Source organism: Nycticebus coucang, chromosome 5, assembly GCF_027406575.1.
Source record: "Nycticebus coucang isolate mNycCou1 chromosome 5, mNycCou1.pri, whole genome shotgun sequence".
NCBI lineage: Eukaryota > Metazoa > Chordata > Mammalia > Primates > Lorisidae > Nycticebus > Nycticebus coucang.
The window spans coordinates 83,543,867-83,571,361 of record NC_069784.1 but is presented as its reverse complement, the minus strand read 5'-3'; the positions used below and the strand labels follow the sequence as shown (position 1 = coordinate 83,571,361).

The 27,495-nt window shown below is 42.8% G+C and overlaps 2 protein-coding genes across 4 annotated transcripts in view; one reads left to right on the top strand and one right to left on the bottom strand.

Moving 5' to 3' along the window:
• Positions 1-6,548, top strand: part of RTN4IP1 (reticulon 4 interacting protein 1) — a 57,303-nt gene extending 50,755 nt beyond the window's left edge. For all 3 annotated transcript variants that reach the window (XM_053590636.1, XM_053590634.1, XM_053590635.1), the window contains one exon: positions 6,423-6,548. In XM_053590636.1, coding sequence (XP_053446611.1) covers positions 6,423-6,530 — 108 coding nt within the window. In that variant the 3' untranslated portion in view covers positions 6,531-6,548. The remainder of the gene's footprint in view (positions 1-6,422) is intronic.
• A 146-nt stretch (positions 6,549-6,694) lies between these two features.
• The window catches only part of CRYBG1 (crystallin beta-gamma domain containing 1), a 223,588-nt gene continuing 202,787 nt past the window's right edge, over positions 6,695-27,495 (bottom strand). The window contains exons 18-22 of the mRNA XM_053590627.1: positions 18,480-18,619; positions 16,282-16,405; positions 15,693-15,851; positions 13,224-13,386; positions 6,695-9,591 (exon numbers count right to left, since the gene is read on the bottom strand). Coding sequence (XP_053446602.1) covers positions 9,503-9,591; positions 13,224-13,386; positions 15,693-15,851; positions 16,282-16,405; positions 18,480-18,619 — 675 coding nt within the window. The 3' untranslated portion in view covers positions 6,695-9,502. The remainder of the gene's footprint in view (positions 9,592-13,223; positions 13,387-15,692; positions 15,852-16,281; positions 16,406-18,479; positions 18,620-27,495) is intronic.

The window sequence follows — 27,495 nt, the reverse complement described above, 5'->3', positions numbered from 1 at the left end:
GGTCTCTTGTGACTTAAACTGTCCTAATACAAATGGAATCTGAGCTGGGCTGGCTGGGTGTTGTGCACATGTCTGTCATCCCAGCTACTGGGGAAGCTGAGGCTAGAGGATAATTTGAGGCCAGGAGTTCAAAATCAGCCTGGCAACATTGCCCTCTCTCAATCAACCAGTCAGTCAACACACACATACATACATACATACATAGTGGATTAATGAGTAGTATTGGTGGAGTCTAACAGAGTCTAACTTCTGTTTGTTAGCTCTGCATGGCCCAGTAGAAACAGAGACGCCACAGAGTTGAACATCCACAGTAATGAGAGCTCTGTCAGTGCAGGAAGAGCACCAGACTTCCACCTTCGTTATGAATGCCAGCCCTGCCTTCACTTTCTCACAGTGCAGCACTCAGTAGGTATTTTGGAATTAAGGTTTCCTGCTTTTACTGTACCCATCAATGTCAGGCTCAGATGTGATGAGGAGCAGAAATTTTACGACTGTGTGAGGACCTCACAGTCCATTTAGAGATCCAGACTTAGGCATTGTTTTCACATGGTATCACCAGGGAGGCTTCTTGCACACAGTTGGACTTAGTCATCCTAACTAAGTACAATTAAAGTCTGAACTTTAAGAATTATACAGTATATTCATTCTATCTTAGACCAGGGGTTGGCAAAATACAGCCAGTGGGCCAAATACAGTCTGAGGCCCAATTTTTTGTATCCCCTAAGCCAATGGTTCTCAACCTTCCTAATGCCGTGGCCCTTTAATACAGTTCCTGTGGGTTGCTGCCCTAAGCTAAGAATAGTTTTTATATCTTTTAAGATTTGTTTGGGGGGGGGGGAAGATGAAGAAGAAGAACTTAGACAATGTGAAGCCTGTAAATCCTAAAATATTCACTATCCAGCCCTTCCCAGAAAGCATTTGCCCATCCTTACCTTACACTAGTAGTTCAGTGTTCTGAACTGGGGAACCCACTTCCGCCAAGCCTCAGCTGGTGGAGCAAGCAGAGGGAGCTCCTCTGCTGGGAAGTGATGAAGGGAGCAGCATCCCCTGCGAATCTTCTCTCCTTCCCTGCTGCTGCCCCAGACAGCTAAGGAACCCTGGGCTCAGACCAGTTTGAAAACCATCGTCTTGGGCAGTTTTAAAAAGAATGATTGCTAATTAGCACATTGAGTATAATGGGCTGCTACTGAAATCGTGCCTTGTGCCTACAGACAGGTTTTTGGCATTTCCTCCTAAACACAACAAACATTTCCCAAAGGTCAGAAGTGCAAAATGTATTGCCAGGGCTGCATTCCTTCTGGGGCAGACTGTTGCTCCAGCCTCTAGGCCACCTGCATTCCTTGGCCCATGGCCCTCATCTCTGCCCTCTGCTGTCATCACAGCAGCCCTCCTGCCCTTCTCTAACTGCAGCCCTCCTGCCTCCCTCTTACAAGGACCCTGCAATTATATTAAGCCAACTTGGATTACTCAGGATGAGCTCCCAAGTCTCAAGATCCTTAACTTCATTATGTCTGCAAAGTCCTTTTGCCATGTAAGGTAACATATTCAGAAGTTTGGGGAGTTAGGATGTGACTATCTTTAGGGGCATTATTCTGCCTATAGCAATGCATAAAATAATCTGAAAAGGATAAGGAAGAACTTGAAATGCTGGTTGTCTCTGAGGAGGGCATTTAGATGGCTCGATCAGTCAGGGAGGAAGAGTTTTCCTTATACCCTTTTATCTTTTGAGTATGTTTACACATATTAGCTTATGTATAGTCTTCATATAATTATTAAAACTCTCTTTGCTGTCATGTCCTGAAGGTCCACTGGTCTGTTCAAAATCCTACGTGACCAGCCACACTTCTTAGTTGAGCGGTGATATAGATGTCAGTTTGTTGTTTATTTATTTTAGCCACCATCAGAATAGCTCCTAGGTAACTTATTTGAGTTCAGTTCAGTACATTTACTGAGGTCCCCTGGCATGCACTTCACCCAGTAGATATGGAGAAATTCATTAGCTACTCTGCATTATCTACACTGTCTGCTAGAACTTTCTGCAGTGATGGAAATGTTCTCCGTCTACGCTGCTCAGTGTGGGGGGCCCCTAGCCACAGGTACTACTGAGCACTTGAAATGTGGCTAGTGCAACTGGAGAGGCTATATGTATCTTTGTATTTATGTTTGATTCATTTAAATTTAAATAGCCACATGTCTCTAAAGGCACTGCAGCTTTAGAGAAAAATGTAGTGAATTCTGAGGTAGGTGATTTCCCAGGCCCCTGCTTTAGCAATGAATTACATTCTAAACTTTAATTTTCTTATTATGACCAGATTTGACTCCATTGGACATATAATTTGAGATTGAATCCCTAGGGCCACTAGAAGGAGGGCTGCCTTTCCTGCTATGGCGGGTGCCTCATGGATCTCACCACCTTGAGGCTTTCAGAGGTTTTCCGATGCTACTGGAATTGTTTCTATGAGGAAATGTGTACTGAGTTTCTCCTCTCACCTCTGGCAGGAAGGAATATCTTGTTTTAGGGGACCCTAGGGATGAGCACCCCACTAGGGGGCTTTCTGGAATGGGCACGTTTTCTCCTTTGGAGAGTGCCTCTACCCACCATTCCCTTCACAGCTCACCACCTCTCTTGTAGCTCTCAGTTTTCCACCTGGAGGCAGGAATTTTCTAAGAAATGGCAAATCTGAGCAAAATTTACCTCTTCTTTAAAAGGACTTATTTAAGTCTCCTTCTTCCCCTTTACCCTGACCCTGGAAACAGTGGACCTGTCTCAGAGCTCAGGGATAAACCTGTCCAAGAAGTGCTGCTGGAACAGTGGTCCTGGCTCCCAAACATGGGTGTCTGGATTTGTGTTCATCCAGGAGCTCCTCTGTGTGGTCTATGCCTCCTCACACACACCACCTGCTGAGATCAGCAGCCTCTGCACCTGGCAGGGAATGAGGCTGAGGGTCTAGGGAAGGAAGTGGAACAGGCTGGAACTCCCTAGACCGCATCCACCCCATCGATTCAGTAAGGAAATCGGGAGTCCTGGGTTCTCATTTTGGTTCTGCTGCTGACAGCTCTGACCTTGCACTAAACCACTCAAACACTTGTGCTTCTGTTTCCTAATCTATCAGATAGAGCCCTTTGAGCTCTACTGTTCTCTGCTTCTCACTGGGAAAGTGGGCACTGCGCTTTCCTGCCTGCTGCCAGAGTCTGCAGAGATGCTGTCCTCTCTCCCACTGGTCCTGTGCTCTGGAGGTGGTGAGAGGGTTTTCTTTGCTCTTTCCCTCATGGGGGCAAAGAGGATTCCTGCCTCATAGGGAAGGGCTTTCCCAGCAGTGGGTAATCAGCAGTATTCCGAGGCCACATCCAGGGAGGTTGAGGTTCCCACTGTCCTTATGTCAGGTTGCAGGTGCCAAATCGTGGGCTTGGTTTGGTTCAGCTTTTGTTTCGGGAAGGTGAGACACAATCAGGAGAACCCACAGTCGGATCCACACCTGAATGAGGGCTGCCGTGGTGGGTGTCTCCTGGCTGGCTGGGAGCCCCGCGTGTCCGTGTACGGGAAAGGCAGTGTGGAGCCTGCCTGCTTTATAATAGGGGCTCCCTGTGCCAGGCGGACTATAGCAGCGTCATCACCTAAACGTCCCCACTTCACTGTGAATAACCTTTCTTTCCCCTCTCTGGATTTTAACTTTGATCCCTTTGTTCTTAACAAACAAGCCTTCCAGCTCTGATGGGAGGCTGTACGTAGACACTGTCTCATTATCCAGTTAATCTCCATGTGCTGTCATGTATTCAGCCAACAGTGGCATTTGCCTGCCTTCAATTGGACAGCCTGTTTTTCTCATTGTCACTTATGGGAATCGCTGAATGACTCATTATGCCCCTGTCAGCCCTCTGTGTTATTTGCCACAATAGGCCTGACCAGCCAGATTAAAGTGTGCAGTAAGCGCAAGCTGCCTGTGTCATCAGGTCAGGATCTGCATCCCCAGTCGGAGCTCTAAACTGAGCAGAGCTTGGGCGGTCCATTCTGGAGTTTAGCCTGCTAGTGCCTCGCACTGAGAGGGCGGACTTAGCCTTTGTGGAATGGTTGATTATGTTTATTATACAAGTAAGGGACTCCAAGAATAAGGCAGAAGGCTACCGTGAACCCCACTTTAGTGTGCCTACAGATCACCTGGGAAGCTTATTTAACATGCATAGTCCCCGCCCCACCCACAGAGATGATCTAGCTGTTTCAACAGGAGGCCTAGGACTCTCCATTGTAATTATGCATTCAGGTGATTCCTTTTCCAGGTAAATACAGCATGTAGAAAACAAGGTCCCACGTCCCAGGTCCTAGGAGAGTGGTGGGTTCAGGTTTTACATGGGACATAACAGAAAACACTTAATTGCATTCCATTCTTTTACCAGCGAGAACAAATAGGTTTCACGGAACAATTCAGCTCAGAGCAGTTAATAACAGCTGTGGTGTGGGGGAAGACCCGAGGTCATGCCCAGCTTGCAGGGGATTACCCGTTAGTGATGACTTCCATAGACGTGGATGGGAATGTTGGCACGTGCACCACACATCTGGACGCAGGGCCCAGAGAGCAGATCCTCAGCTGGCTCCAGGGAGGCAGGCCAGGGGCAGGCTGGGCTGTTGCTGTGACCCTTGGCTGCCTTTCCCTTCCTTTGGGATCGTAGGGGGCTGTAGAAAGCAGCGCACGCTGTACAAAGGGCTGAGTGCAGAGCTTGCAGAGTCCTGCCCTACTCCTTAGCAGTAGTGTGACAGCGGGCAACTTACTTAACTTTGTGCCTTAATTTCTTCATCTGTGAAATGGGAATGATAATACCTACCTTAAAAAATGGCTATGAGGATTAAATGAGATAAAATACATAGAGCCCTTAGAACAGTGCCTGGCACACTGTGAGGAGAGTATGTACTTTTTATTATGAACTTTCTGTGATTTGTGGATGCAAAAGTATTTTTAGCTCTTTGGAGAAGGGAACTTTTGTATGTCCAAGATGTTCTTCAGGAAGGTTCATCAGATGCATCTGAATGTTGCAAGAACACCTTCCTCTTGTAAAAGGAAAAGAGCATAAAATGTATGAGTTGGCTTACGTCTGCTGATTACTTGTCCCTGCCAGCATAGCTATGGCAGGCAGGCCACCGAGATGATTACTGATTTTTGCTTAAAGTTTTGAATAGGAAAAGTTCAGTTGGATTTCTGCATGGGGGGACAGAGGGTGTTATGTGGGACCTAGCTTCCAAAGGAGGCTGCTGGCAGTGCTAATGGTAGGGTAAAAAGACCCAGCTGGCTACAGTGTCTTTCCCGTAGATTCTAACCAGCTGTGCTCTTATTTAGCAAAGCCTCCCAGGACAGTTGCAGCCTGGGACAAGTTTTCCTGAAGCCCAGAAAGTTCATATAAGACTCACTTCCCATTCTTCACCTAGGTGATATTAAGCTCCTACTGTGTGCCCAGCATTATGCTGGGTGCTGTGGAGGGTACGAAAGAGGTAGTCAGTGCCAGGAACTGTGCTGAACATTTAATGAGTTTTAAAAAAACAACAACACTATACTTTGTGCACTAACTGTAAGGGGACCATTGGGATTCAGACATCAAGGGCCGTGGGACACCCTCTTTGGCATTTACCCCGCACTGCAAGGGGGCTGAGACATGTCCTCAGTACAAGTGCAGTCTGTGAGGAGGGCCTCATGGTTCTCATAGTAGTTGAAAGGAAAAACATACTACAAATTGGAAGCTTTAGAGAAGGTAATGTGAGAGTGGGCTGGAAAGGTGAATTTTCAGAGGGATTTCTGAACTGAATCTCTTGTATGAGCAGAAGCAGAAACATCCCAGGTTCGCAAAATGACAAGTGGACATTTCAGTAAAGCACAGGGCCCATGTGAGGGCTGAGGTCAGGATGGCAGTGGTCTGCGGATGCCAGGTTGGGAGCTGTGGAAGGTTCTGAGTGAGTGACAAGCCGGCAGGGGAACCTGGGAGGGAGGGGACACCACGAGGCAGAAGCAGAGGGGGCATCACAGCTGGGTGTCAGCACCTGGTCCCACTGCCCTGGAGAGAGGCTGGCCTTGAGGGATATCTTGAAGAAACTAACTACAGAAGTCATTTGCCTCACAAGATGTAGGCTTTGGCTGGGTGCCCGTAGCTCAGTAGTTAGGGTGCTGGCTATATACATCAGGGCTGGTGGGTTCGGGCCCAGCCTGGGCCTGCTAAACAGTGACAACCACAACAAAAAAAATAGCCAGGGGATGGGGCCGGCACCTGTAGTCCCAGCTACTTGCAAAGCTGAGGTAAGAGAATCGCGTAAGCCCAAGAGTTTGATGTTGCTGTGAGCTGTGACACCATAGCACTCTACCAAGGGTGATGTAATAAGACTGTCAAAAAAAAAAAAAAAAAAGATGTAGGCTTTTTATGCACCAACTTCTTGTGTTTTACAGATTCGGCCAGTTATTGAACAAACCTTCCCTTTTTCTAAAGTTCCTGAAGCCTTCCGGAAGGTGGAGAGAGGACACGCACGAGGAAAGACTGTAATTCATGTCGTTTAAATAAACACAGTTTAGTGACTATTGGCTCTCTTATTTGGTGAGGGCCTGTGGGCTGAAATTCTTCTCTGGCCATCCCTTTCAAACATATTTTCACATTAGACTATAAAATCCCATGATGCAAGCTTAAAAAAATAAACAACCTTTTTGACAAAAAAGCTGATACAAAAGTACCAGCATTTGGACTTGTCCACAGTCCCTGCGGTGGGAGCCATGTCTAGTCTCTTTCCAGCTGTTCGTCCACACCTGCTTTGCGGGTGGCCGTAGCACCTGTTCTGGTAGCTTACACTCTACTTCATCATCTTAAGGTTCATGGGATACTGGAACTGGCAGTTTTCAGATGGATATCAGCATGACGAGATTATGTAAGGCCAGCTCCTCCTTGAATTCATCAATGAGCACTTTGCCCACTGGCCAAGCTTTCCTTTTGTTTTTATTCCTCCACCCTAATGTGGTGATCATAGCCATCAAAGTTTTGAATCTCTTAGAGTCATACATAAAAATGTGGCCCAGGGGCGGCGCCTGTGGCTCAGTGAGTAGGGCGCTGGCCCCATATGCCTAGGGTGGCGGGTTCAAACCCAGCCCCGGCCAAACTGCAACAACAAAAAAATAGCCGGGCGTTGTGGCGGGCGCCTGTAGTCCCAGCTGCTTGGGAGGCTGAGGCAAGAGAATCGCGTAAGCCCAAGAGTTAGAGGTTGCTGTGAGCCATGTGACATCATGGCACTCTACCCAAGGGCGGTACAGTGAGACTCTGTCTCTACAAAAAAAAAAAAAAAATGTGGCCCATAATTCGTTTACTCTCTTAAAAGGAAGCCAAAGAACTTTTTTAAACCCTTACATTCTGCATAAGGGCTGGGACTCCTTCAGCAATGGAAACATGTTTCTCTGAAGCCTTTCTGTGGAAACTGCAGCCATTCCAGTAGCGTCCAAAGCTCCCTACGATCTGATCTCAGATGCTTACATTCAGGTGTTTCACCAGCCAGGCTATTGCAATGCTCACTCTGAACCTCTAGTCTTTTCCATTTGCTTGAGGTAAGTGATTTCTTTCCTGCTGGACTTGTACCTAGGACTGTGCGGTAGCTTCTAGAGCCTTTGATACAGAACTGTTGAGAACATTTCTGCTTGATTTATTCCTGTTCGGCCTTCATTTAGTAGCGTGTTGGAAGCAGGCTTTTCTCTAGAATTACTGGTTTTAGTACGGGTGTATTTCAAAAGACTATGACACGATTTGCCAGTTGTAAATACCAGCTCCTCTGGACTTTGTCTGGAGTAGGTACAGCTCTTTTCTCATGAGGGCTCCCAGGTGACCATAAGGGGGCAAAATATTTGAGCCAGGACCTCCCTCACCCTTGTTTCCACCCCCAGAAATAACCCAGTGTAGAAGGAGGGCGGTTAATATTGAAGCATCCTCAGCCCGTCTCATCATCAGGCACTTTGGTCTTATATGCTGGCCGACTCATTGAGCGTTAAGAGTCCATTCAGCAGCTTCATCTCTCGGATTTCATCAGTGTCATTAACCAGAAACAAGTTTAATCAAGATCACAGGCTGTCGTGGAATGTCTTTCTCCGCCATGCTGCACTGACACGCACAAAAGGTCTAAGCTCAGAGCCTCGTAGGTCACGCCTCCTGGATGGCTTCGTGCAAGTGCAAATCTGACTTTAGACTGAGGATACTGCTCTAATGACAGTACACGCCCACCACAGACTCTGGGGAGGATCATCTTAGAACCACAAACACACCTGAACAGGTGAGGAGGAAGCAAGGTTCTACCAATGACAAGAGCACTGGTCTTCAGTGACGAGGCCAAAAAGTAGAGGACATGTATTCACGGAAGTGTTGGCAATTTGGTTCAAAACTAGAGCCCACTGTTCCAACAGCAGCCTGAGGACCAGTGTCGTCAGCAGTTAGACTGTTTCAGTTTGCATTCTTGACATGCTTATTGCATTTTAGGGTTCTCAGAGTTCTAAGATTTGGCCAACGAACATCAATTAAAGTCTCTTTCCCTTTTCTTCCTGGAGATAATTGCTGGTCATCCCCGTTTCACACCTCTCAATTCTGTTGTCAGGAGGCAGAGACATGCTGCCCACCTTCTGTGGAGCCCCAGGGCACGGTTGTGAAAGACCACTAGGAAGGCTGAGGTAGCTAGATAGGAAGGCAGGAAATTAGACTAAAGGGTCTGAGTTCAGCAATATATTGTATAACCTTGGGCTGATAAATCAGGGCACATAATAGTGTTTCCGCAGCAGCTGCGAGAAAGGCATTAAACTCTTTGTGACATTCTACGGGTGAGTAAAATAATTCAAATCCTGCTAGTAAATGTTAGCAGACATGGACATGGAATTTTATAAATTTACCAGTTTTTAATATCAGAAAGAAAATAGTATTTTATTTATACTTACTGAGTTCCTTAAAATATATCTGCATATATAAGGCTTTCCTACTTTGCCCTGCAGCATAATTAATGGTTCTGAAAGATATTAAGGCCAAGAACCAATATTACAGGCATAATAAAGTATTTCTTCTCAGATGCCAAAAAGTCTCCTACCTTACAAAGTTGAGCTTTTATTCTTCCCTTTAAAGTATAAGGGATTTGTAGGTCTACAAAGTCAGTAAACTTGTTTCTGTTCTGTCCTGTCACTGTCTTTGGAAATAATTTTAAATGTTTCTAGTTTTGATGTCTTGCTGTAACATTTTTAAAAAACACCCAAAAGCTGCTAATAAGGCAACCTATTAAGCAGCTACTACAAGGAAATGAAATAAAAGGAAGACAAATGATCAGTTTAAAACTATTGTAGTCTTTTGAAAGGGTGAGACAATTCAGTCACAGCAGTGTGATTCCAGGTTGAACTTAGAGTTACTGAAGAAGCAGCAGAGCCACTTTCACATTGGCCCGGCTGTCAGCATCGTCCTTTTGTTTAAGCAAGATGGCTGGAAGGACCTCCAGAAAGATTCCTCCTGCATTCTCCGTTCAGGTTTACAGGACCATGGCTTCCCACACTTGTGTTAACTTCTCATTGCTGACAGTGTTAAGGATAATGTGATTTTGATCATACTGTGTACCCCCTAAAAGAAAGAAAGGAAAATAATAACATGCCTGCTGTAAAGGGAGTATAACAGACACACACCAGCATAGCAAAAGTAAACAAGGTGTAAAACTGCGTGCCTCAAGGAAACAAAGCCCTGTCCACACCGTGGGAGGAGACGCTCCCCTGCTGTGGGCCAAAGTGAGCCCATCTGTCAAAATCCCATCAGAGGGGCACCAGCTACTTCATACAGGGCTCCTTTTTCTATACAGTTCTTAAAAGCTACAGGGGAAAATCTACAGCATGGAAAAGGAGAGAAGAGACTGTAGAATGTATTCAGTAGAGAGATCGTGGACTTGAGATACCAGCAAGGAAAAAGGAGGCAGCCCTGGCAGTGATGGAAAGCTGGAATGGTGGTCGGAGGAATGAGTTCTGCATAAACAATGAAAAAATGGCTGTATGGGACAATGGGAAGGTTTGAATGTCATTGAAGTATGCAAAGGGACAGGGTAGCACTCCCACTGCTGGGTACTGGGTTGGGGTATGGAAATTCATGGCATTTAAGATGCTGACTGCTACTGAACTGTACAACTAGTGGCATGAACTCCCTAACTCCTTCTCACCAGAATGAAAAGATTTTCCAAGGGTGCTTAGTAAATATTTCTGATACTTTGGTGTTAAAAATAGCCTCTTGGCTTCTTTCAATGAGGAAGTATCATTAACACCACAAATTTGGGAGTTATCTTTTTTTTTTTCCAGTGTGGAATAAACATCCTTTCAGATACCTTATCCTTTTTTAGCATAAAGCCTCGGCATCAAGATTATATTACCAAGGACCCCATCAAAATAAAAATCTGTATATCTAAATATAGGGTATTTAAAGCATTTAAAAAATATTAAAAAGGTCTGAAAACTTGCGTAAAAGATCTAGGTAGTCAAGCAAGGAAATTATTTCTTTTACTTGTAAAAGTTTTGTTTATCGTCATTGATAATCTATAGCTTCCACTCAGCAAGGTGCAGTACAGGATATGAGGGTAAGGCCTTGGGCCTTTTATGTGTAAATTTGGTGTGTGGGGTGGGGGCTGAGGGCCTGAAGTCAGTAGTTGCCACCACCAGTAAACCCCACCCTCTGACAAAACAGACACAACTTACTCCACTGAGATTTCAGCAAGTATTAAAGTCACAGTTTCATCTTTTCTCATTCTTCATGATTATAGTATCTTAACATTTTTTATGTACATCAATTCTAAGTAGAATCATGAAAACTAGAAAGTTTTTGAGGAAATAATTTGATTTGTTCTTTTGCCTTTGGAAAGAATTTAAATCATCCGGACTTAAAATTTTTCAAGTGTGTGTGAATCACCTTTCACTCTTGTTACAAGGTATGTGGGTCTGGGATAATATATAAATGTCTGCCAAAATGCAAGGAGTTGGGCTAGAAGAAAGACACGTGATCCAGCAACTCTTATGGCAGTTTTTATAGGCAGTAAGTGGTTCAACAGTTGCAGCTAATGAAAATCATGGTTTCCTATTAAGTGCACCAAAGAGATGAATTTATTTCCTCTGTGGGCTGTGCAGCCCTGCCCTCTCACGTCCACAAGATGGCATCGTGCTCCTACATTCTGAGACATTTAAATTCCGTTTAATATGAACCTATGTAGTTACCTTGCTAGACACTGAGTTCACAGATTTACGCAGGATATCATCCTTACTCAAGAGGCACTTGGCTATCTTGTACTGTATGTGAGGAAGGCCTCAGAGCTTTAAAGGGAGGGCCCAAGGAAGAACCTCTTAGAACCCCACAATTCTCGTCAGCCAAGACCAGGAGGCACGTGACTGACTTCTGCCCACCGCTAATGTGGCAGGTGGGGGACATCCTCTGTGCTGGACTATAAGCTGCCTGAAACCACGGTGGTAAGAGCGGTTTTTTCTTTTCTTTTTGATAGCCCCGGGGCCCAGCTCAGAGGCTGCCACCTAGTGGGTACCCAGCAAGTACATGCAGAATGAATGGAAGAGGAAATGCTGTATGTGAGAAACAGTGACCTGAACCCCAGACACAGGGCGCTGATCACATTTGTAAGAAAAGGCCTTCCTTTGGGCAATAAGCAACTTAATTTTTCTAACATTTCCTCAAAAATTCCATTTTTCCAATTCAGTCACATTTCTTTGGCTTCTCTGGAGGTTTTGAAACTATGTAGTCAATAGTCAATAAAGCAGATTAAAGTAAGAATAAAGAAGGCTCGAAGTCGTGATTCTTAACCAGTCCGCACCTAGATGGATGGGGTCCGTGAGTGTTTTGCCTGTCTACACACTGACGGAGGAGTATACTGTATATTCATTTCTAAACACCCGAGGGTGCTACTTGCGTTTTCTGTGATCATTTTGGTTCCCATCCAGCCTTGTAGTTATGTTGCTTACTCTGTGCCCCCAGGTGAATACTCTGCCTTAAACTGTGTGCATTTGCCTCTAAGCACCTTTCCAACTTCTTGAGTTCTTTGTGATTCTAATTCCACTTTTAAGTGGGTTGACCACTCCCTACCTGGAGGTCATCCAGAAGTGACAGCCACTTTTGCTCCCCATACAGTTACCAAAGCCCCTGACGAAAATGTTCAGACTTCTTATCTCCAGAAAAGTTTTTTTTTTTTTTTTTAATCAGATTACAGCTTGTTTCTTTGCCCCTACATCTTAACCTTTAGTAATGGCATTGGCTCAAAGCCCTGATTAAAGTAAAATTAAGTCAGTTTTTAGCAGTGATTTAAAATGGAGCATGTAGTGTATATGGTTACATAATCACCAGTTCACCAAACTTAGAAAACAATCAGGCTGGCTTTCCTGATGCCTGGTAATAAAGCAAAATCACTGCCAGATGACATGAATAAAACACACCATCTGTTTGTCAACACAACCACCACTAGTTCATTCAGTTCCTGTACATGGGTTAGGTCATTTTCGTTATGTTTAAAAATTACTATCCAAAGTTCTGGTGTGTTCCTCAGACCAGCACTGCCATTACATGGGAATTTGTTAGGAAAGCAAATTCTCAGGCCCCATCCGAGACCGGATGAGGCCCAGCAATCCATGTTTCAGCCAGCCTTCCAGGTGATTCTAACACAAATACAGTTTGAGACCCACTCATCCACACCACCTCTTCCCCAGCACCATCAGTTCCCTGGATTAAGTTCACTGAACACATGTTCCATTGAAATCCGCTAGGCTGTGTTGTTTGTTTTAATTCCTTTTTGATCTTAGATCTTTTCTATGAAAGGTTACATGCACATACATGACAATAATCACCTATATTAACTGGGTGAGAGCAGTCTTTTAGCTTGTAATTTTTAATCTGACACTATTATAATAAATAGTCCAGATTCCAGCTCAGCACTGAGACCGTGGCCAAACTGATTAACCTCTTTGAGCCTCAGTTTTTGTTTTTTGTGTTTTTTTGCCATGAAATTAGGGAGGAGAGGAGGGAGAAAGGGACAAGGTAGACTTCACAGGGTTGCTATGAAGACCACCTGAGATAATGTACTTGGTAGTTAGCACAGCAGTGGGCACACAGGGGCTGTCTTTCCATTATTAAAATAACATACTTATCATTTTCAAAAGTTTAGATTTCTCCTCAACTAAAGAAAGACACATTACAATAAAGAAAATAAAGGAACTTATCCTTACCTTTGACATCTAAAACTAAATGCGGCTTCAACTTGCTGTAGATCCTGCCATCCGACTTCATGCTCCAGAACTGGCTGTCGGCGTTCTGGTCCAGGGCCAGGCCGAGCTTGGAGCCGGATGTTACCAGGCTGCCCACGATCGTCAGGCAGCAGTCTTCTGCTATCTGCTCAGTGGAAAAGACATCTTAGAGATGGATACCTGCTTTAGTCTCCCAGCCATTATTTTCCCAGTTAAACTGATATTTATTTATTTATTTATTGTGTGGTTTTTGGCCGGGGCTGGGTTTGAACCCGCCACCTCCGGCATATGGGACCGGTGCCCTACTCCTTGAGCCACAGGCACCGCCCAAACTGATTTTTAAAAATTATCTTAGTTCCTTGCTTAATTTAACCCACATGAGGCAGTTTACCTGTTAGCCAGAGTAACTAGAATCAAACAACAAATACATATCACCTTTATTTCAGATGACACGAGTGATGGAAAGCTCAATTCTTTTCCATCATAAGAGACTTTTACCCTTTGCAGGACTCTGACTTACTAGTAAGGAAAGCCCCAGAACATTAAAGCTGCCCATCGTGATACTTTTCCCTGTCAGGAGTGACCGTGATCTGAGGCTAGGTCTATAGCTAAATCTCCCCTGACATACCCACATCTGTGTGACCCAACCTTCTAGGATAAGACTGCACCTCTAAATCTGCAGCTTTGAAGTGGCTAAAGTGCATTTCATCATTTTAAAACTTGAAATTGGACTTATTAGCTTCTATTGTCCTTCCTTCATGAGAAGTGTCTAAAATTTTCTAGACAGACATGCTCTACAGCCATAAAAAGAAAGAAAAAGACCATATAAAAAATACAAACTCAGTAGAGGGTGTTTTAATGCAGAGATTTTATTAGCCCTTCCCTTAGTCATCTGTTCCCATGCCATGAACACATATTGCTATAAAAATGTTTATTAAAAGTGTACTATTCTTTACTGAGATAAAAAGCATTGTGATCATTTAGGACGCTGTGGTCTTTCCCATTGGCCTACTGAATTCAAAATTGTTAGACAACATCACTGAAATGTTTGTTAGAAATAATTGCCAAAAGGCACCATTTTCTTAAATTAAGATAATTCAGAGGTGGAAGCTAGCTTCTTTTTCATGCTTCTTTATCATAGCTGCTTCTGTTTCTGTGCTGTTTCTTCTCTGCGTGTCTCAACAGTACTTCTGTTTACACAAAGGATCGTCTTCCCTCAAGCACAACAGACCCAATTAACAAGTTGTGCTCCTTTTCACAAGGCCGCCTGCCTTCTGCTGACTCATGGGTTACTAGTTTTTCTGTGTGTGCATGTGTGTTTTTAATCTGGAGCAGTCAAGCCCATAAAATCAAGAAGTAAAAAGTTATCTACCATAGAAGCATGAGCTGCCCTCATTAAATCTTACTACATTTAGCTTTTAAAGGTCATGTAGCAGAAGCAATACAGGAGGGAAGGGGTCATTCTCCAGTTTAAATAATAATTAGGAAATGGGCTGTGTTACAGACACAGAGATATCTCTTCACCCTTCATCCAAATGTGGAGTTCCCCAAAATGGAAACAAGAGTGATTTTTGTTCATAGCACTAGAGTTTATAGAGTGTATAGTTTGTTTGTTTTTTGAGACAGAGTTCGCCCTTTTTCCCAGACTAGAGTGCTGTAGCACCAGTCTAGCTCACAGCAACTTCTAACTCCTGGGTTCAAGTGGTCCTCCTGCCTCAGCCTCCCAAGTAGCTGGGACTATAGGAGCCCACCATAATGCCTGGCTAATTTTTCCATTTTTAGTAGAGACAGGGTGTCACTTTGCTCAGGCTGGTCTCAAACTCATGAGCTCAAGCAATCTTCTCTCCTTGGATGCCCACAGTGCTAGGATTACAGGCAGGAGTCACCATGCCCAGGCTCAAAGCTTATAGCTTTTTTTTTTTTTTTTTTTTTTGAGGGAGGAGAGACAGAGTCTTTGTTGCCCTCAGTAGAGTGCTGTAGCGTCATAGCTCACAGCAACTTCAAATTCTTGGGCTCTCGACTACAGGTGCCCACCACAACGCCCAGCTATTTTTAGAGATGAGGTCTTACTCTGGCTCAGGCTGGTCTTGAACCTGTGAGCTTAGGCAATCCACTTGTCTCGGCCTCCCAGAGTGCTAGGATTATAGGCATGAGCTGCCACACCAGGCTATAGTTATTTCTATAACAAGTAGGAGAATTGAACACTTCCCTTTTCTATAAATGCTCTATCTTGAATCAGTGCAAGATTTACCCCCCCATTTGAAGTTCTTAGACTGGTTCTAATCAGAGCTGTAAAATATGTTCATGAAAAAAATTTCCAATTATTTTTGAAAGTGCTCCAGGAATTGTGAAATAGCATCTACTTGAAGAAAGAGCAAAAAAACATGTTAAAGGATGAGTCACCTCCTAGCAAAAGGTACTACAGACCCCTGTGGAATCCTAAAAGCTCACCCTGCATTTTATGCATCCTTCTTGATAAATCCAAATCTGATCATCAGCACCGACATCCTCCATGACTTGTATTCTAAGAAGCTTCAAATCCTCTAAGTTTCCATTGGTTGACATGAATAACCCTGTTGCTTTGTTTCGAAGTCTGAAATGAATTCGTTTCTGGAAGACAAAAACCCCAAACATAGTCAGATAGTCATAGTCATAGTCAATAGTCATATACTATTAGAAGCATTGAACGAATGTTAATTTTGGGAAGAATCCAGAATGAGGTATGGATTAGGGATAATCACTGTACCCAAGTCTCTGAGGTTTTAGGACTTTCTCAATGAGAAGAGTTGACAAAATTTCAAAGTGCCTGGGGCAGGAAGCCTGCCTACAGACAACCCAGGGACTGGGACATGGTCATGTTTGACCTTGAGTTTGATAGCATTTCTGAAGCAGCTACACTTCTTAACACCTGAAACGCAGCCCAAATTTCGGAAGGTGGGGTCAAGTTTGAAGTTTAAACTGAAACGAAAAAGTTGGATTGCATTTACAAAAAAAAATTCAGAGAAGAGTCTACTCACAGCGTGGGGGAAGAGAAAAATACCTGCACAAAAGGTCGTAAAGAACCTATTTGCCGACAGCCACTGAATTCATACCAATTAGGCACTTCAGCTGGTGACAGTAAGAACTGTCGACCTCTGTAATTGCCATACTCATAAGTAACCCATCTGAAAAAAAAGGAGATAACCATAGTAAGTGGCAAGTTCCATGACAATGGACCTTAATGACATTTATTTTTAGAATGTTTTCTATTTTGTAGACTGAATTTTATACTTTAAGCATTAGGGAGGATAAAACCACATTCTGTAGAATACTTAAAGCAACATTTTCTTGACAAATAGCACGTTTTTAGTACACGACTTTATGCCAACAGGAACTATACGTGAAGAGAAATAGGTTAAGTTTTTTCTTCCAATAAAACAATGAAAGAGAAATGGCCTTTTAGGGGGACTCCCCAGTCCTACATTAACCACCTCCTCAATTTGACCTAATTTTCATAGACCAGACAGGCACCACATGTCGGTATCAGCACAGTAGACCTAGTTCCTTATGTTGATCACCTCTGTATGTTGACTAGTTTTTTACAGTCCCTTGGGTACTCAACTTACAGAGGTTCTACTATAGTTAATATTTGCGAAGCTCTTAGTGTGTGGTACTTGGTAAGTGCTAAATAAGGGTTAATTGAACAAAAAATATAAATTTTTATTTAAAACGAGTAATCATCCTCAAATCGAAAACAATTAAAATCCTCAGGTCCCTTCCACCCAGAGATGCTGGCCCTGCATACCTGAGGAAGTCTGGTTGCAAGCACAGACTGCCCTGTACACACCCAACACCCCTTCTCTCTTTTTTTTTTTTTTTGAGACAGAGTCTCACTATGTTGCCCTCGGTAGAGTGCCGTGGCGTCACCTTAAACTCCTGGGCATAAAGGATTCTCTTGCCTCAGCCTCCCAAGTAGCTGGGACTATAGGCGCCCACCACAATGCCTGGCTATTTTTTGGTTGTAGTTGTCACTGTTGTTTGGTAGGCCCAGGTTGGATTCGAACCTGCCAGCTCTGGTACATGTGGCTGGCGCCCTAGCCGCTGAGCTACAAGCACTGAGCCCACCCCTCCTCTCTTGCTGATATATTACATCAAGAAAGAATGTTCTGGCTCAGCGCTCTGTAGCATAGTGTTATGGTGCCAGCCACATGCACCAAGGCTGGTGGGTTCAAACCCAACCCGGGTCAGCTAAACAACAATGACGACAAAAAAAATGGCTGGGCGTTGTGGCAGGTACCTATAGTCCCAGCTACTTGGGAGGCTGAGGCAAGAGAACAGTGTAAGCCCCAGTGTTGGAGGGTGCTGTGAGTTGTGACACCACGGCACTCTACTGAGGGTGACACAGTAAAACTATCTCAAAAAAGAAAAAGAAGGGTGGCTCAGTGAGTAGGGCACCGGTCCCATATGCCGGAGGTGGCAGGTTCAAACCCAGCCCCGGCCAAAAACCACAAAAAAAAAAAAAAAGAAAAAGAAAAGAATGTTCTCTACTTTTAATCTTGGAACTCTAAAATACCATTTTAATCATCTACTCATAAAAACAAAATATTCATTAAAAGCTGTTGAAAAAGTCACCCATAATTCTACCACCCTAATCTTCCATAATTGCTTTTTAAGTATCTAGAGCATATATCCCCCAACATTCGATGCATGTCGGTAGAACATACCTGTTGTTTCTGTGCGAAAAATTTTTAATAAACATTTATTTTGTTCATAGTACATTTTTATATCTTATTCCATTTCAAAATTATTCAAAGTTGAAGGGAAAAAAAATCCTTCTAAGTTAACTTTTAATCATTTGCATACCATATGCTAGTCATCCCTAGCTAAAGGAAAATCTCACCTCGTAGCTCCAAAATCAAAGGACTAGATCTTTTTTCAAGGAGATAAGAAAAGTCAGCTCTCTCTTTCTTACTTGCTAAAAAAGAGTACTCAATAAATTTGCTGGGCACTGGTGTGCAAAGAACTTTGAGAGGTGTTAAAGATGAATCCTTACCTTAAATAAACTAAAAGTCTAGGTAAGGAGATGAAAGATGGTTTACACGGGGCTTTTCCCAGCGGGAGAAGTATACTTTGAAGGTGCACAATTGTTAACCCTTATAGAAAACCAATTAGTGTAAGTTAATATAAGAGAGAGAGAAATCTGATCAAATTGGATTTTTAAAATGATTTGTTGTATTGAATCAACAGTAGATAACTCACATGCCACCAATAACCTGGAGAGAGCGGATTTGCGTGTTGAATCCCAGGGATCGGAGATTAACTGTTTCTGCATTGAGTTCAACCTTTTTTCCTTTGAAGTCTTCTCTTTCAAAAAGAATAATTGTTGGTTCAGAAAATTCCTATTTAAGGAGCAAAAATAATGTTCTCTTATTTATCTTCATTAATAATTTGAATTTACATGAATACCATTTTTTTGTTTTTGAGATGTTGTCTCTCTCTGTTGCCCTTGGTAGAGTGCTGTGGCATCATAACTCACAGCAACCTCAAACTCCTGGGCTAAATCTTCCCACTCAGCCTCCCGAGTAGCTGGGACTACAGGTGCCTGCCACAATGGCGACTTTTTTTTTTCTTCTAGTAGAGACAGGGGTTAGGAGGTGGGAATGGGGGTCTTGCCCTTGCTCAGGCTGGTCTGGAGTTCCTGAGCTTAGGCAATCCGCCCACTTTGGCCTCCCAGAGTACAGGTGTGTGCCACCACACTCAGCTATGGAAATCATCTTGTTATAAGGACAAAGCACAAAATATGCCAGATTTAGCCTATTTATAAATTCCCTTTCCCAGGAAATCTGGATGCTTGTGTACTCCAAAGCTAAAGAAAGAGAGAAAGAATGGAGGGGTAAGAAGTTTTACCATTGCATAGAAAAGGCAAGTAGTAACAATATCCCAGGCACAGAGAAATGGATATATGCCTGGAATATCGATGCTTGTAATGGAAATTATCTTCAACTTAGCATTTTCACTGAAACAAGGAAGGGCTGGAAAGCCACAGACATAAGTGGTAAGCGTCAGAGGGCTGTGGCCGTCGGGGGCACCGTGGTATGGGCTACGCAAGGAACCTTCCTCATGTCTGTTTCAAATGTCTTTTTTGAAATGTCTTTTTTCTTTTTTCTGCTGTAATTGTCAATAAGACAATTTTATGTACTCATACTCCCAAACTTTTCTGTAGGAATCACTGTCAGAACAGAACAAATACAACATAAACCCTGTATTTAAAATAGCAATCATTCTAAAGAGCACAATAGCACAAAAATCCAGACTTTCAGAAAAATGAAAAGTTGGCAGCTATGAGACTGAGTAAGCTCTAATGATAATATTCCTAAGATAATAAATGAAAGCCCTTGAGGATTACATTTTTCCTCTATATGCTTAATGCTCTGTGGCGAGGGTGTGGCACCTTCCAGCTTCACTTAGGTGGATGCGCCTTTATGTGCAGAAAAGACACACCCCTCAGGAAGCGGGCAGATTAGTGTGCATGGTGGTATGTATCATCCAGGAAGCAAGCAGATCGGTGTGCACGGGGGTTATGTATCGCCCAGGAAGCAAGCACATTAGTGTGCACGGGTGATATGTATCGTCCAGGAAGCAAGCAGATCAGTGTGTACGGGTGGTATGTATCATCTAGGAAGCAAGCACATTAGTGTGCACGGGTGGTATGTATCGTCCAGGAAGCAAGCACATTAGTGTGCATGGGTGGTATGTATCGTCCAGGAAGCAAGCAGATCAGTGTGCACGGGTGGTATGTATCGTCCAGGAAGCAAGCAGATAAGTGTGCACGGGTGGTATGTATCGTCCAGGAAGCAAGCAGATCAGTGTGCACGGGTGGTATGTATCGTCCAGGAAGCAAGCAGATCAGTGTGCACGGGTGGTATGTATCGTCCAGGAAGCAAGCAGATCAGTATGCACGGGTGGTATGTATCATCTAGGAAGGAAGCACATTAGTGTGCACGGGTGATATGTATCGTCCAGGAAGCAAGCAGATTAGTGTGCACGGGTGGTATGTATCGTCCAGGAAGCAAGCGGATTGGTGTGTACGGGTGGTATGTATCATCCAGGAACTGAGTGATACGAAACACACAAGGAGGAAATGGCGAAATGGGTACGATTAGGACTTTGCACTTTCTCTGAGATGGTATGCCAAAAATGTTCTAACATTCAAGTTTAGTATTAAAAATCAATTAAATAGGCGGGTGGAGCAAGATGGCAGCTGAGCAACAGCTTCCCTGCAACTGGGCATGATGAATCTGGGGAGATAAGACTCCAGGCATCTCTGGCTGGTGGGATCTGCCTATAATCATCCCTTTGAGGATACAGGGAGTCAGTAAGGGACTTCTGGACCCCAAGAGGAGGACAAAAACAGTGAAAAACTGGCAAGTGGTTGCGTGTGTTCGATCGACCTAATCCCGCTGGCAGCCGTAAATACAAGCAGCAGTGAGACTGCAAACCAGAAAGGTATTGCCTGTGAACTGTTTCCATGTTTTTGGACTTGGCACTCAGTTGAACTGCCTTGGGGAGAGCTCAAGCAGGAGTGCAGAGAACTTTGGGCATTGTCTAGGGCCCCAGACTGAGCCGCTGAGCCTGATGGAGCTAATAGTGTTTGTCTATGGGCCGCAGGGATCCATTGTGAGAGAACTTCCCTGGCAAGCTGCGCCCTCAGGGTTGCAAAGCAAGGATCGGGCAGGTGGTAGTAACCTAGTGACTGAGCAGCCTAAAGGCGGGGACTAAGCTGCCTTACAGCCTTAACCCTCAGGGGCAGAGTGAGACAGGTTTTGGCACACTGGAGCCTCAGGCTGTGGCCCTGGATAGTGCTGTGGCGTCACAGCTCATAGCAACTTCAAACTCCTGGGCTTGGCACTGCCCGGACCTCCATAAGAGCTGCACAGTGACCTGTGACCCGCGCCCGCTGGGCCTCCAAATGCCCTGACCAGGAACTGCGGGAGCCACGCAACCCTGCGTTTTCCCTCCTGTACCCTCCCTGCCTCCACACCAGCCCACTTGTCAGGCCAGGGACTCTGGTAGGCGTGTGCCCTCTGGAGCCCTCCCTGCCTCTGGCCAGAGACTGTGGAGTCTTGGGCTCTATGTGCCAAAGTCACTGTGCACCAGACACTCCCACAACCATGCACACCACCTCTCGCCTTGTTGCTGGATACGAGTGTGTCACACTCCAGAGCTGCTTCCACAACCAGAACTCCCTGGCTGGGGCAGCCCCAGAGGAACTACACAGGGTCACTACCTACAAAGATCCAGCAACAATAGAGTGATCCTGCTGGGGTCTAATCTTGGAGAGACACCTCCTCAACTCTGAGGACGGCCAGAGGCAACGGTGAAAAACAATCATGAGGTGAAATCAACAGAAAAACTCTGGCAATATGAATAATCAGAGTAGATCAACTCCCCCAAGGATCAATGGGGCAGACACAGCACAAGATCCCATGCACAAACAAATAGCTGAGATGTCAGAAATTGAATTCAGAATCTGGATAGCAAATAAGATCGAATTAGAATTCCAAGCAGTAACCCAAAAGATATCTCAAGAATTCAACAAATTCAAAGACCAAATGCCCAAAGATTTTGACACATTGAGACAAGTAGTTGCAGCCCTCAAAAATCTGAGAAACATAGTAGAATCCCTCAGTAACAGAATGGAGCAAGCAGAAGAAAGGATTTCTGACACTGAAGACAAAGCTTTCGAATGCTCCCAAACTCTCAAAGAGGAAGAGAAATGGAGGGCAAAAACAGATCACTCTCTCAGAGAGCTCTGGGATAATTCCAGGAAAATCAATATTCGTCTCATAGGGATCCCCAAAGCGACGAAGTGGCTTCACAAGGCACAGAATCTCTTTTCCATGAGATTATGAAGGAGAACTTTCCAGACATGCCAAGAGATTCTGAAATTCAGATAGCAGACAGTTTCAGAACTCCAGCACGACTCAACCCAAATAAGACATCCCCCAGACACATCATACTCAATTTCACTAAAGTTAATATGAAGGAGAAAATTCTGAAAGCAGCCAGATGAAAGAAAACCATCACCTACAAGGGCAAGAATATTACAATAACTGCAGATCTCTCTGCTGAAACCTTTCAAGCTAGAAGAGGATAGTCATTGACTTTTAATCTCCTAAAACAAAATAACTTTCAACCCAGGATCCTGAAACCAGCTAAACTGAGTTTCATTTATGATGGAGAAATTAAATACTTGAATGACATTCACATGTTGAAGAAATTTGCCAAAAGTAAGCCAGCTCTCCAAGATATTCTCAGACCTATCTTCCATAAAGACCAGTGTAATCCTCCACCACAAAAGAAAACCCGACCCGAAAATTTTGACCAACTTACAACTTCCATAATCGCAAAAGGATTAAAAATGTCCACCGGACTCTCGAAAGGCTTATCAATATTCTCAATTAATGTGAATGGTTTAAATTGTCCTCTAAAGAGGCACAGGTTGGCTGACTGGATACAAAAACTCAAGCCAGATATCTGCTGCATACAAGAATCGCAGCTTACATTAAAAGACAAATTTAGACTCAAGGTGAAGGGATGCTCATCTATACTCCAGGCAAATGGAAACCAGAAAAAAGCAGGCATTGCAATCCTATTCGCAGACTCAATAGGCTTTAAACCAACCGAAATAGGGAAGGATAAGGATGGACACTTCATATTTGTTAAAGGTAATACACAATATGATGAGATTTCAATTTTTAATATTTATGCACCCAACTGGAATGCACCTCAATTTATAAGAGAAGCTCTAACAAACATGAGCAACTCGATTTCCTCCAGTTCCATAGTAGTTGGAGATTTTAACACCCCTTGAGCAGTGCTGGATAGATCCTCCAAAAAGAAGCTAAGCAAAGAAATTTTAGATTTAAACTTAACCATTCAACATCTGGACCTAATAGACATCTACAGAACATTTCACCCCAACGAAACTGAATACACATTCTTCTCATCAGCCCATGGAACATACTCCAAAATCGACCATATCCCAACAAAACTGAATGCACATTCTTCTCATCAACCAACGGAACATACTCCAAAATTGACCACATCCTAGGCCACAAATCTAACCTCAGCAATTAAAAAAAATAGAAATTATTCCTTGCATCTTCTCAGACCATCATGGAATAAAACTTGAACTCAATAACAACAGGAACCTGCATACCCATACAAAAACATGGAAGCTAAACAACCTTATGCTGAAGGGTAGATGGGTTATAGACGAGATTAAGAAGGAAATCACCAAATTTTTGGAACAAAACAACAGTCAAGACACGAATTACCAGAACTCCTGGGATACTGCAAAGGCAGGTCTAAGAGGGAAATTTATAGCACTGCAAGCCTTCCTCAAGAAAACAGAAAGAGAGGAAGTTAATAACTTAATGGGACATCTCAAGCAACTGGAGAAGGAAGAACACTCCAACCGCAAACCCAGCAGAAGAAAAGAAATAACCAAAATCAGAGCAGAATTAAATGAAATTGAAAACAAAAGAATTATACCACAGATCAATAAATCCAAAAGTTGGTTTTGTGAAAAGATCAATACAATAGATAAACCTTTGGCCAACCTAACCAGAAAAAAAAAGAGTAAAATCTCTAATTTCATCAATCAGAAATGGTAACGATGAAATAACAACAGACCCCTCAGAAATTCAAAAAATCCTTAATAAATACCACCAGAAACTCTACTCTCAGAAATATGAAAATCTGAAAGAAATCGACCAATACCTCGAAGTACACCACTTACCAAGACTTAGCCAGAATGAAGTGGAAATGTTGAACAGGCCTATATCAAGTTCTGAAATAGCATCAACTATACAAAATCTCCCTAAAAAGAAAAGCCCAGGACCAGATGGTTTTACGTCAGAATTCTACCAAACCTTTAAAGAAGAACTAGTACCTATATTACTAAACCTCTTCCAAAATATAGAAAAAGAAGGAATATTACCCAACACATTCTATGAAGCAAAAATCACCTTGATCCCCAAACCAGGGAAAGACCCAACAAGAAAAGAAAATTATAGACCAATATCACTAATGAATATTGATGCTAAAATACTCAGCAATGATCCTAAGAAACAGAATCCAACAACACGTCAAAAAAATTATATACCATGACCAAGTGGGATTTATCCCAGGGTCTCAAGGCTGGTTCAATATATGTAAATCTATAAATGTAATTCAGCACAAAACAAACTAAAAAATAAGGACCATATGATTCTTTCAATTGATGCAGAAAAAGCTTTTGATAATATCCAGCATCCCTTCATGATCAGAACACTTAAGAAAATTGGTATAGAAGGGACATTTCTTAAACAAATAGAGGCCATCTACAGCAAACCCACGGTCAATATAGTATTGAATGGAATTAAATTGAAATCATTTCCACTCAGATCAGGAACCAGGCAAGGTTGCCCATTGTCTCCATTGCTCTTTCACATTGTAATGGAAGTTTTAGCCATTGCAATTAGGGAAGAAAAGGTGATCAAGGGTATCCACATAGGGTCAGAGGAGATCAAACTTTCACTCTTCGCAGATGATATGATCGTATATCTGGAAAACACTAGGGATTCTACTACAAAACTTTTAGAAGTGATCAAGGAATACAGCAATGTCTCAGGCTACAAAATCAATACCCATAAATCTGTAGCCTTTATATATACCAACAATAACCAAGCCAAAAAAACAGTCAAGGACTCTATTCCTTTCACAGTAGTGCCAAAGAAGATGAAATATTTGGGAGTATACCTAACAAAGGATGTGAAAGATCTCGACAAAGAGAACTATGAAACTTTAAGAAAAGAAATAGATAAAGATGTTAACAAATGGAAAAACATACCATGCTCATGGTTGGGAAGAATCAACATTATTAAAATGTCTATACTACCCAAAGCAATATATAATTTTAATGTAATTCCTATTAAAGCTCCATTGTCATATTTTAAAGATCTTAAAAAAATAATACTTCATTTTATATGGAATCAGAAAAAAACTCAAACAGCCAAAACATTACTCAGCAATAAAAACACAGCAGGAGGAATCATGCTACGATACTATAAATCGATAGTGATCAAAACAGCATGGTATTGGCACAAAAACAGAGAAGTAGATGTCTGGAACAGAATAGAGAACCAAGAGATGAATCCAGCTACTTACTGTTATTTGATTTTTGACAAGCCAATTAAAAACATTCAGTGGGGAAAAGATTACCTATTTAACAAATGGTGCTGGGTGAACTGGCTGGCAACCTGTAGAAGACTGAAACTGGACCCAAACCTTTCACCATTAACTAAGATAGACTCTCACTGGATAAAAGATTTAAACTTAAGACATGGAACTATAAAAATAACTTGAAGAAAGTGCAGGGAAAACCCTGAAGGAATCGGCCTGGGTGAATATTTTATGAGGAGGACTCCCAGGCAATTGAAGTAGTATCAAAAATACACTACTGGGACCTGATCAAACTAAAAAGCTTCTGCACAATCAAGAACATAGTAAGTAAAGCAAGCAGACAGCCCTCAGAATGGGAGAAAATATTTGCAGGTTATACTTCCAATAAAGGTCTAATAACCAGAATCCACAGAGAAGTCAAACGTATTAGCAAGAAAAGAACACGTGATCCCATCTCAGGGTGGGCAAGGGACTTGAAGAGAAACTTCTCTAAAGAAGACAGATGCACGATCTACAAACACATGAAAAAAAGCTCATCATCCTTAATCATCAGAGAAATGCAAATCAAAACTACTCTGAGATATCACCTAACCCCAGTAAGAGTAGCCCACATAACAAAATCCTCAAACCAGAGATGTTGGCGTGGGTGTGGAGAAAAGGGCACACTTCTACACTGCTGGTGGGAATGCACACTAATACGTTCCTTCTGAAAGGATGTTTGGAGAATACTTAGAGACCTAGAAATAGACCTGCCATTCGATCCTATAATTCCTTTACTAGGTTTATACCCAGAAGACCAAAAATCACAATATAACAAAGACATCTGTACCAGAATGTTTATTGCAGCCCAATTCATAATTGCTAAGTCATGGAAGAAGCCCAAGTGCCCATCGACCCATGAATGGACTAGCAGATTGTGGTACATGGATACCATGGAATATTATGCAGCCTTAAAGAAAGATGGAGACTTTACCTCTTTCATGTTTACATGGATGGAGCTGGAACATATTCTTCTTAGCAAAGTATCTCAAGAATGGAATAAAAAGTATCCAATGTACTCATCCCTACTTTGAAGGTAAATTATAGCTTTCACATGAAGGCTATAACCCAACTATAGCACAAGACTATGAGGAAAGGGCCAAGGAAGGGGAAGGGAGGGGAGAGGTTAGGGTGGAGGGAGGGCAATGGGTGGGGCCACACCTACGGTGCATCTTAGAATGGGTACAGGCGAATCTTACTAAAGGCAGAATACAAATGTCTATATACAGTAACTAAGAAAATGCCATGAAGGCTACGTTGAACAGTTTGATGAGAATATTTCAGATTGTATATGAAACCAGCACATTGTACCCCTTGATTGCATTAATGTACACAGCTATGATTTCACAATAAAAAAAAATCAATTAAATGATTTGTAAGTATTAAGTCACAATTAAACATGTACAGATGTATAGTCTCACCGTGGGCAAAAACGGTCATTGCCTCATAATTAAAATCTAAAATCATCCTCAATAAGCATCAGAGTGATGTGAGCATATATGCTAACTTCTGATGGAGGGAAGGCATCGAAAACTTCAAAGATATACTTTTAGCTGGCTTTTCAAAGTCTAGACAAATTAACTATCAAAAAGTCTTATTACTTACAAGCTAATGTGTCTTACCACACGATTCCATGTTCACCGCGCCTATCTTCATGTCTCAATCGCGTTTTAGTTATTTAAATAGGCAGGATGGGATAAAGCCAACTCAGATATTTTTCTTCTTACCTTTGAAACTAAAATCACCAACTGCACATGTCTGAAGCTTTTTATGAGTCCGCTATCTACTAATAAAAAATCTAAAAACTATAGATGCTCCTCGACTTTACTATCTGAACGTTATCTTGCAGTTTTGTTCTATTGCATATTGATTTGACTACATCAACCTGAAAGTTTTCTTTCCAAAACAGGATACTATAATCTGGAGTAGCACAGGCGATAAACTGGGGAGAAGTCATTTGATAGTAAACTTCTAACAGAATAACACACTAAAAAACTATAAGGAATTT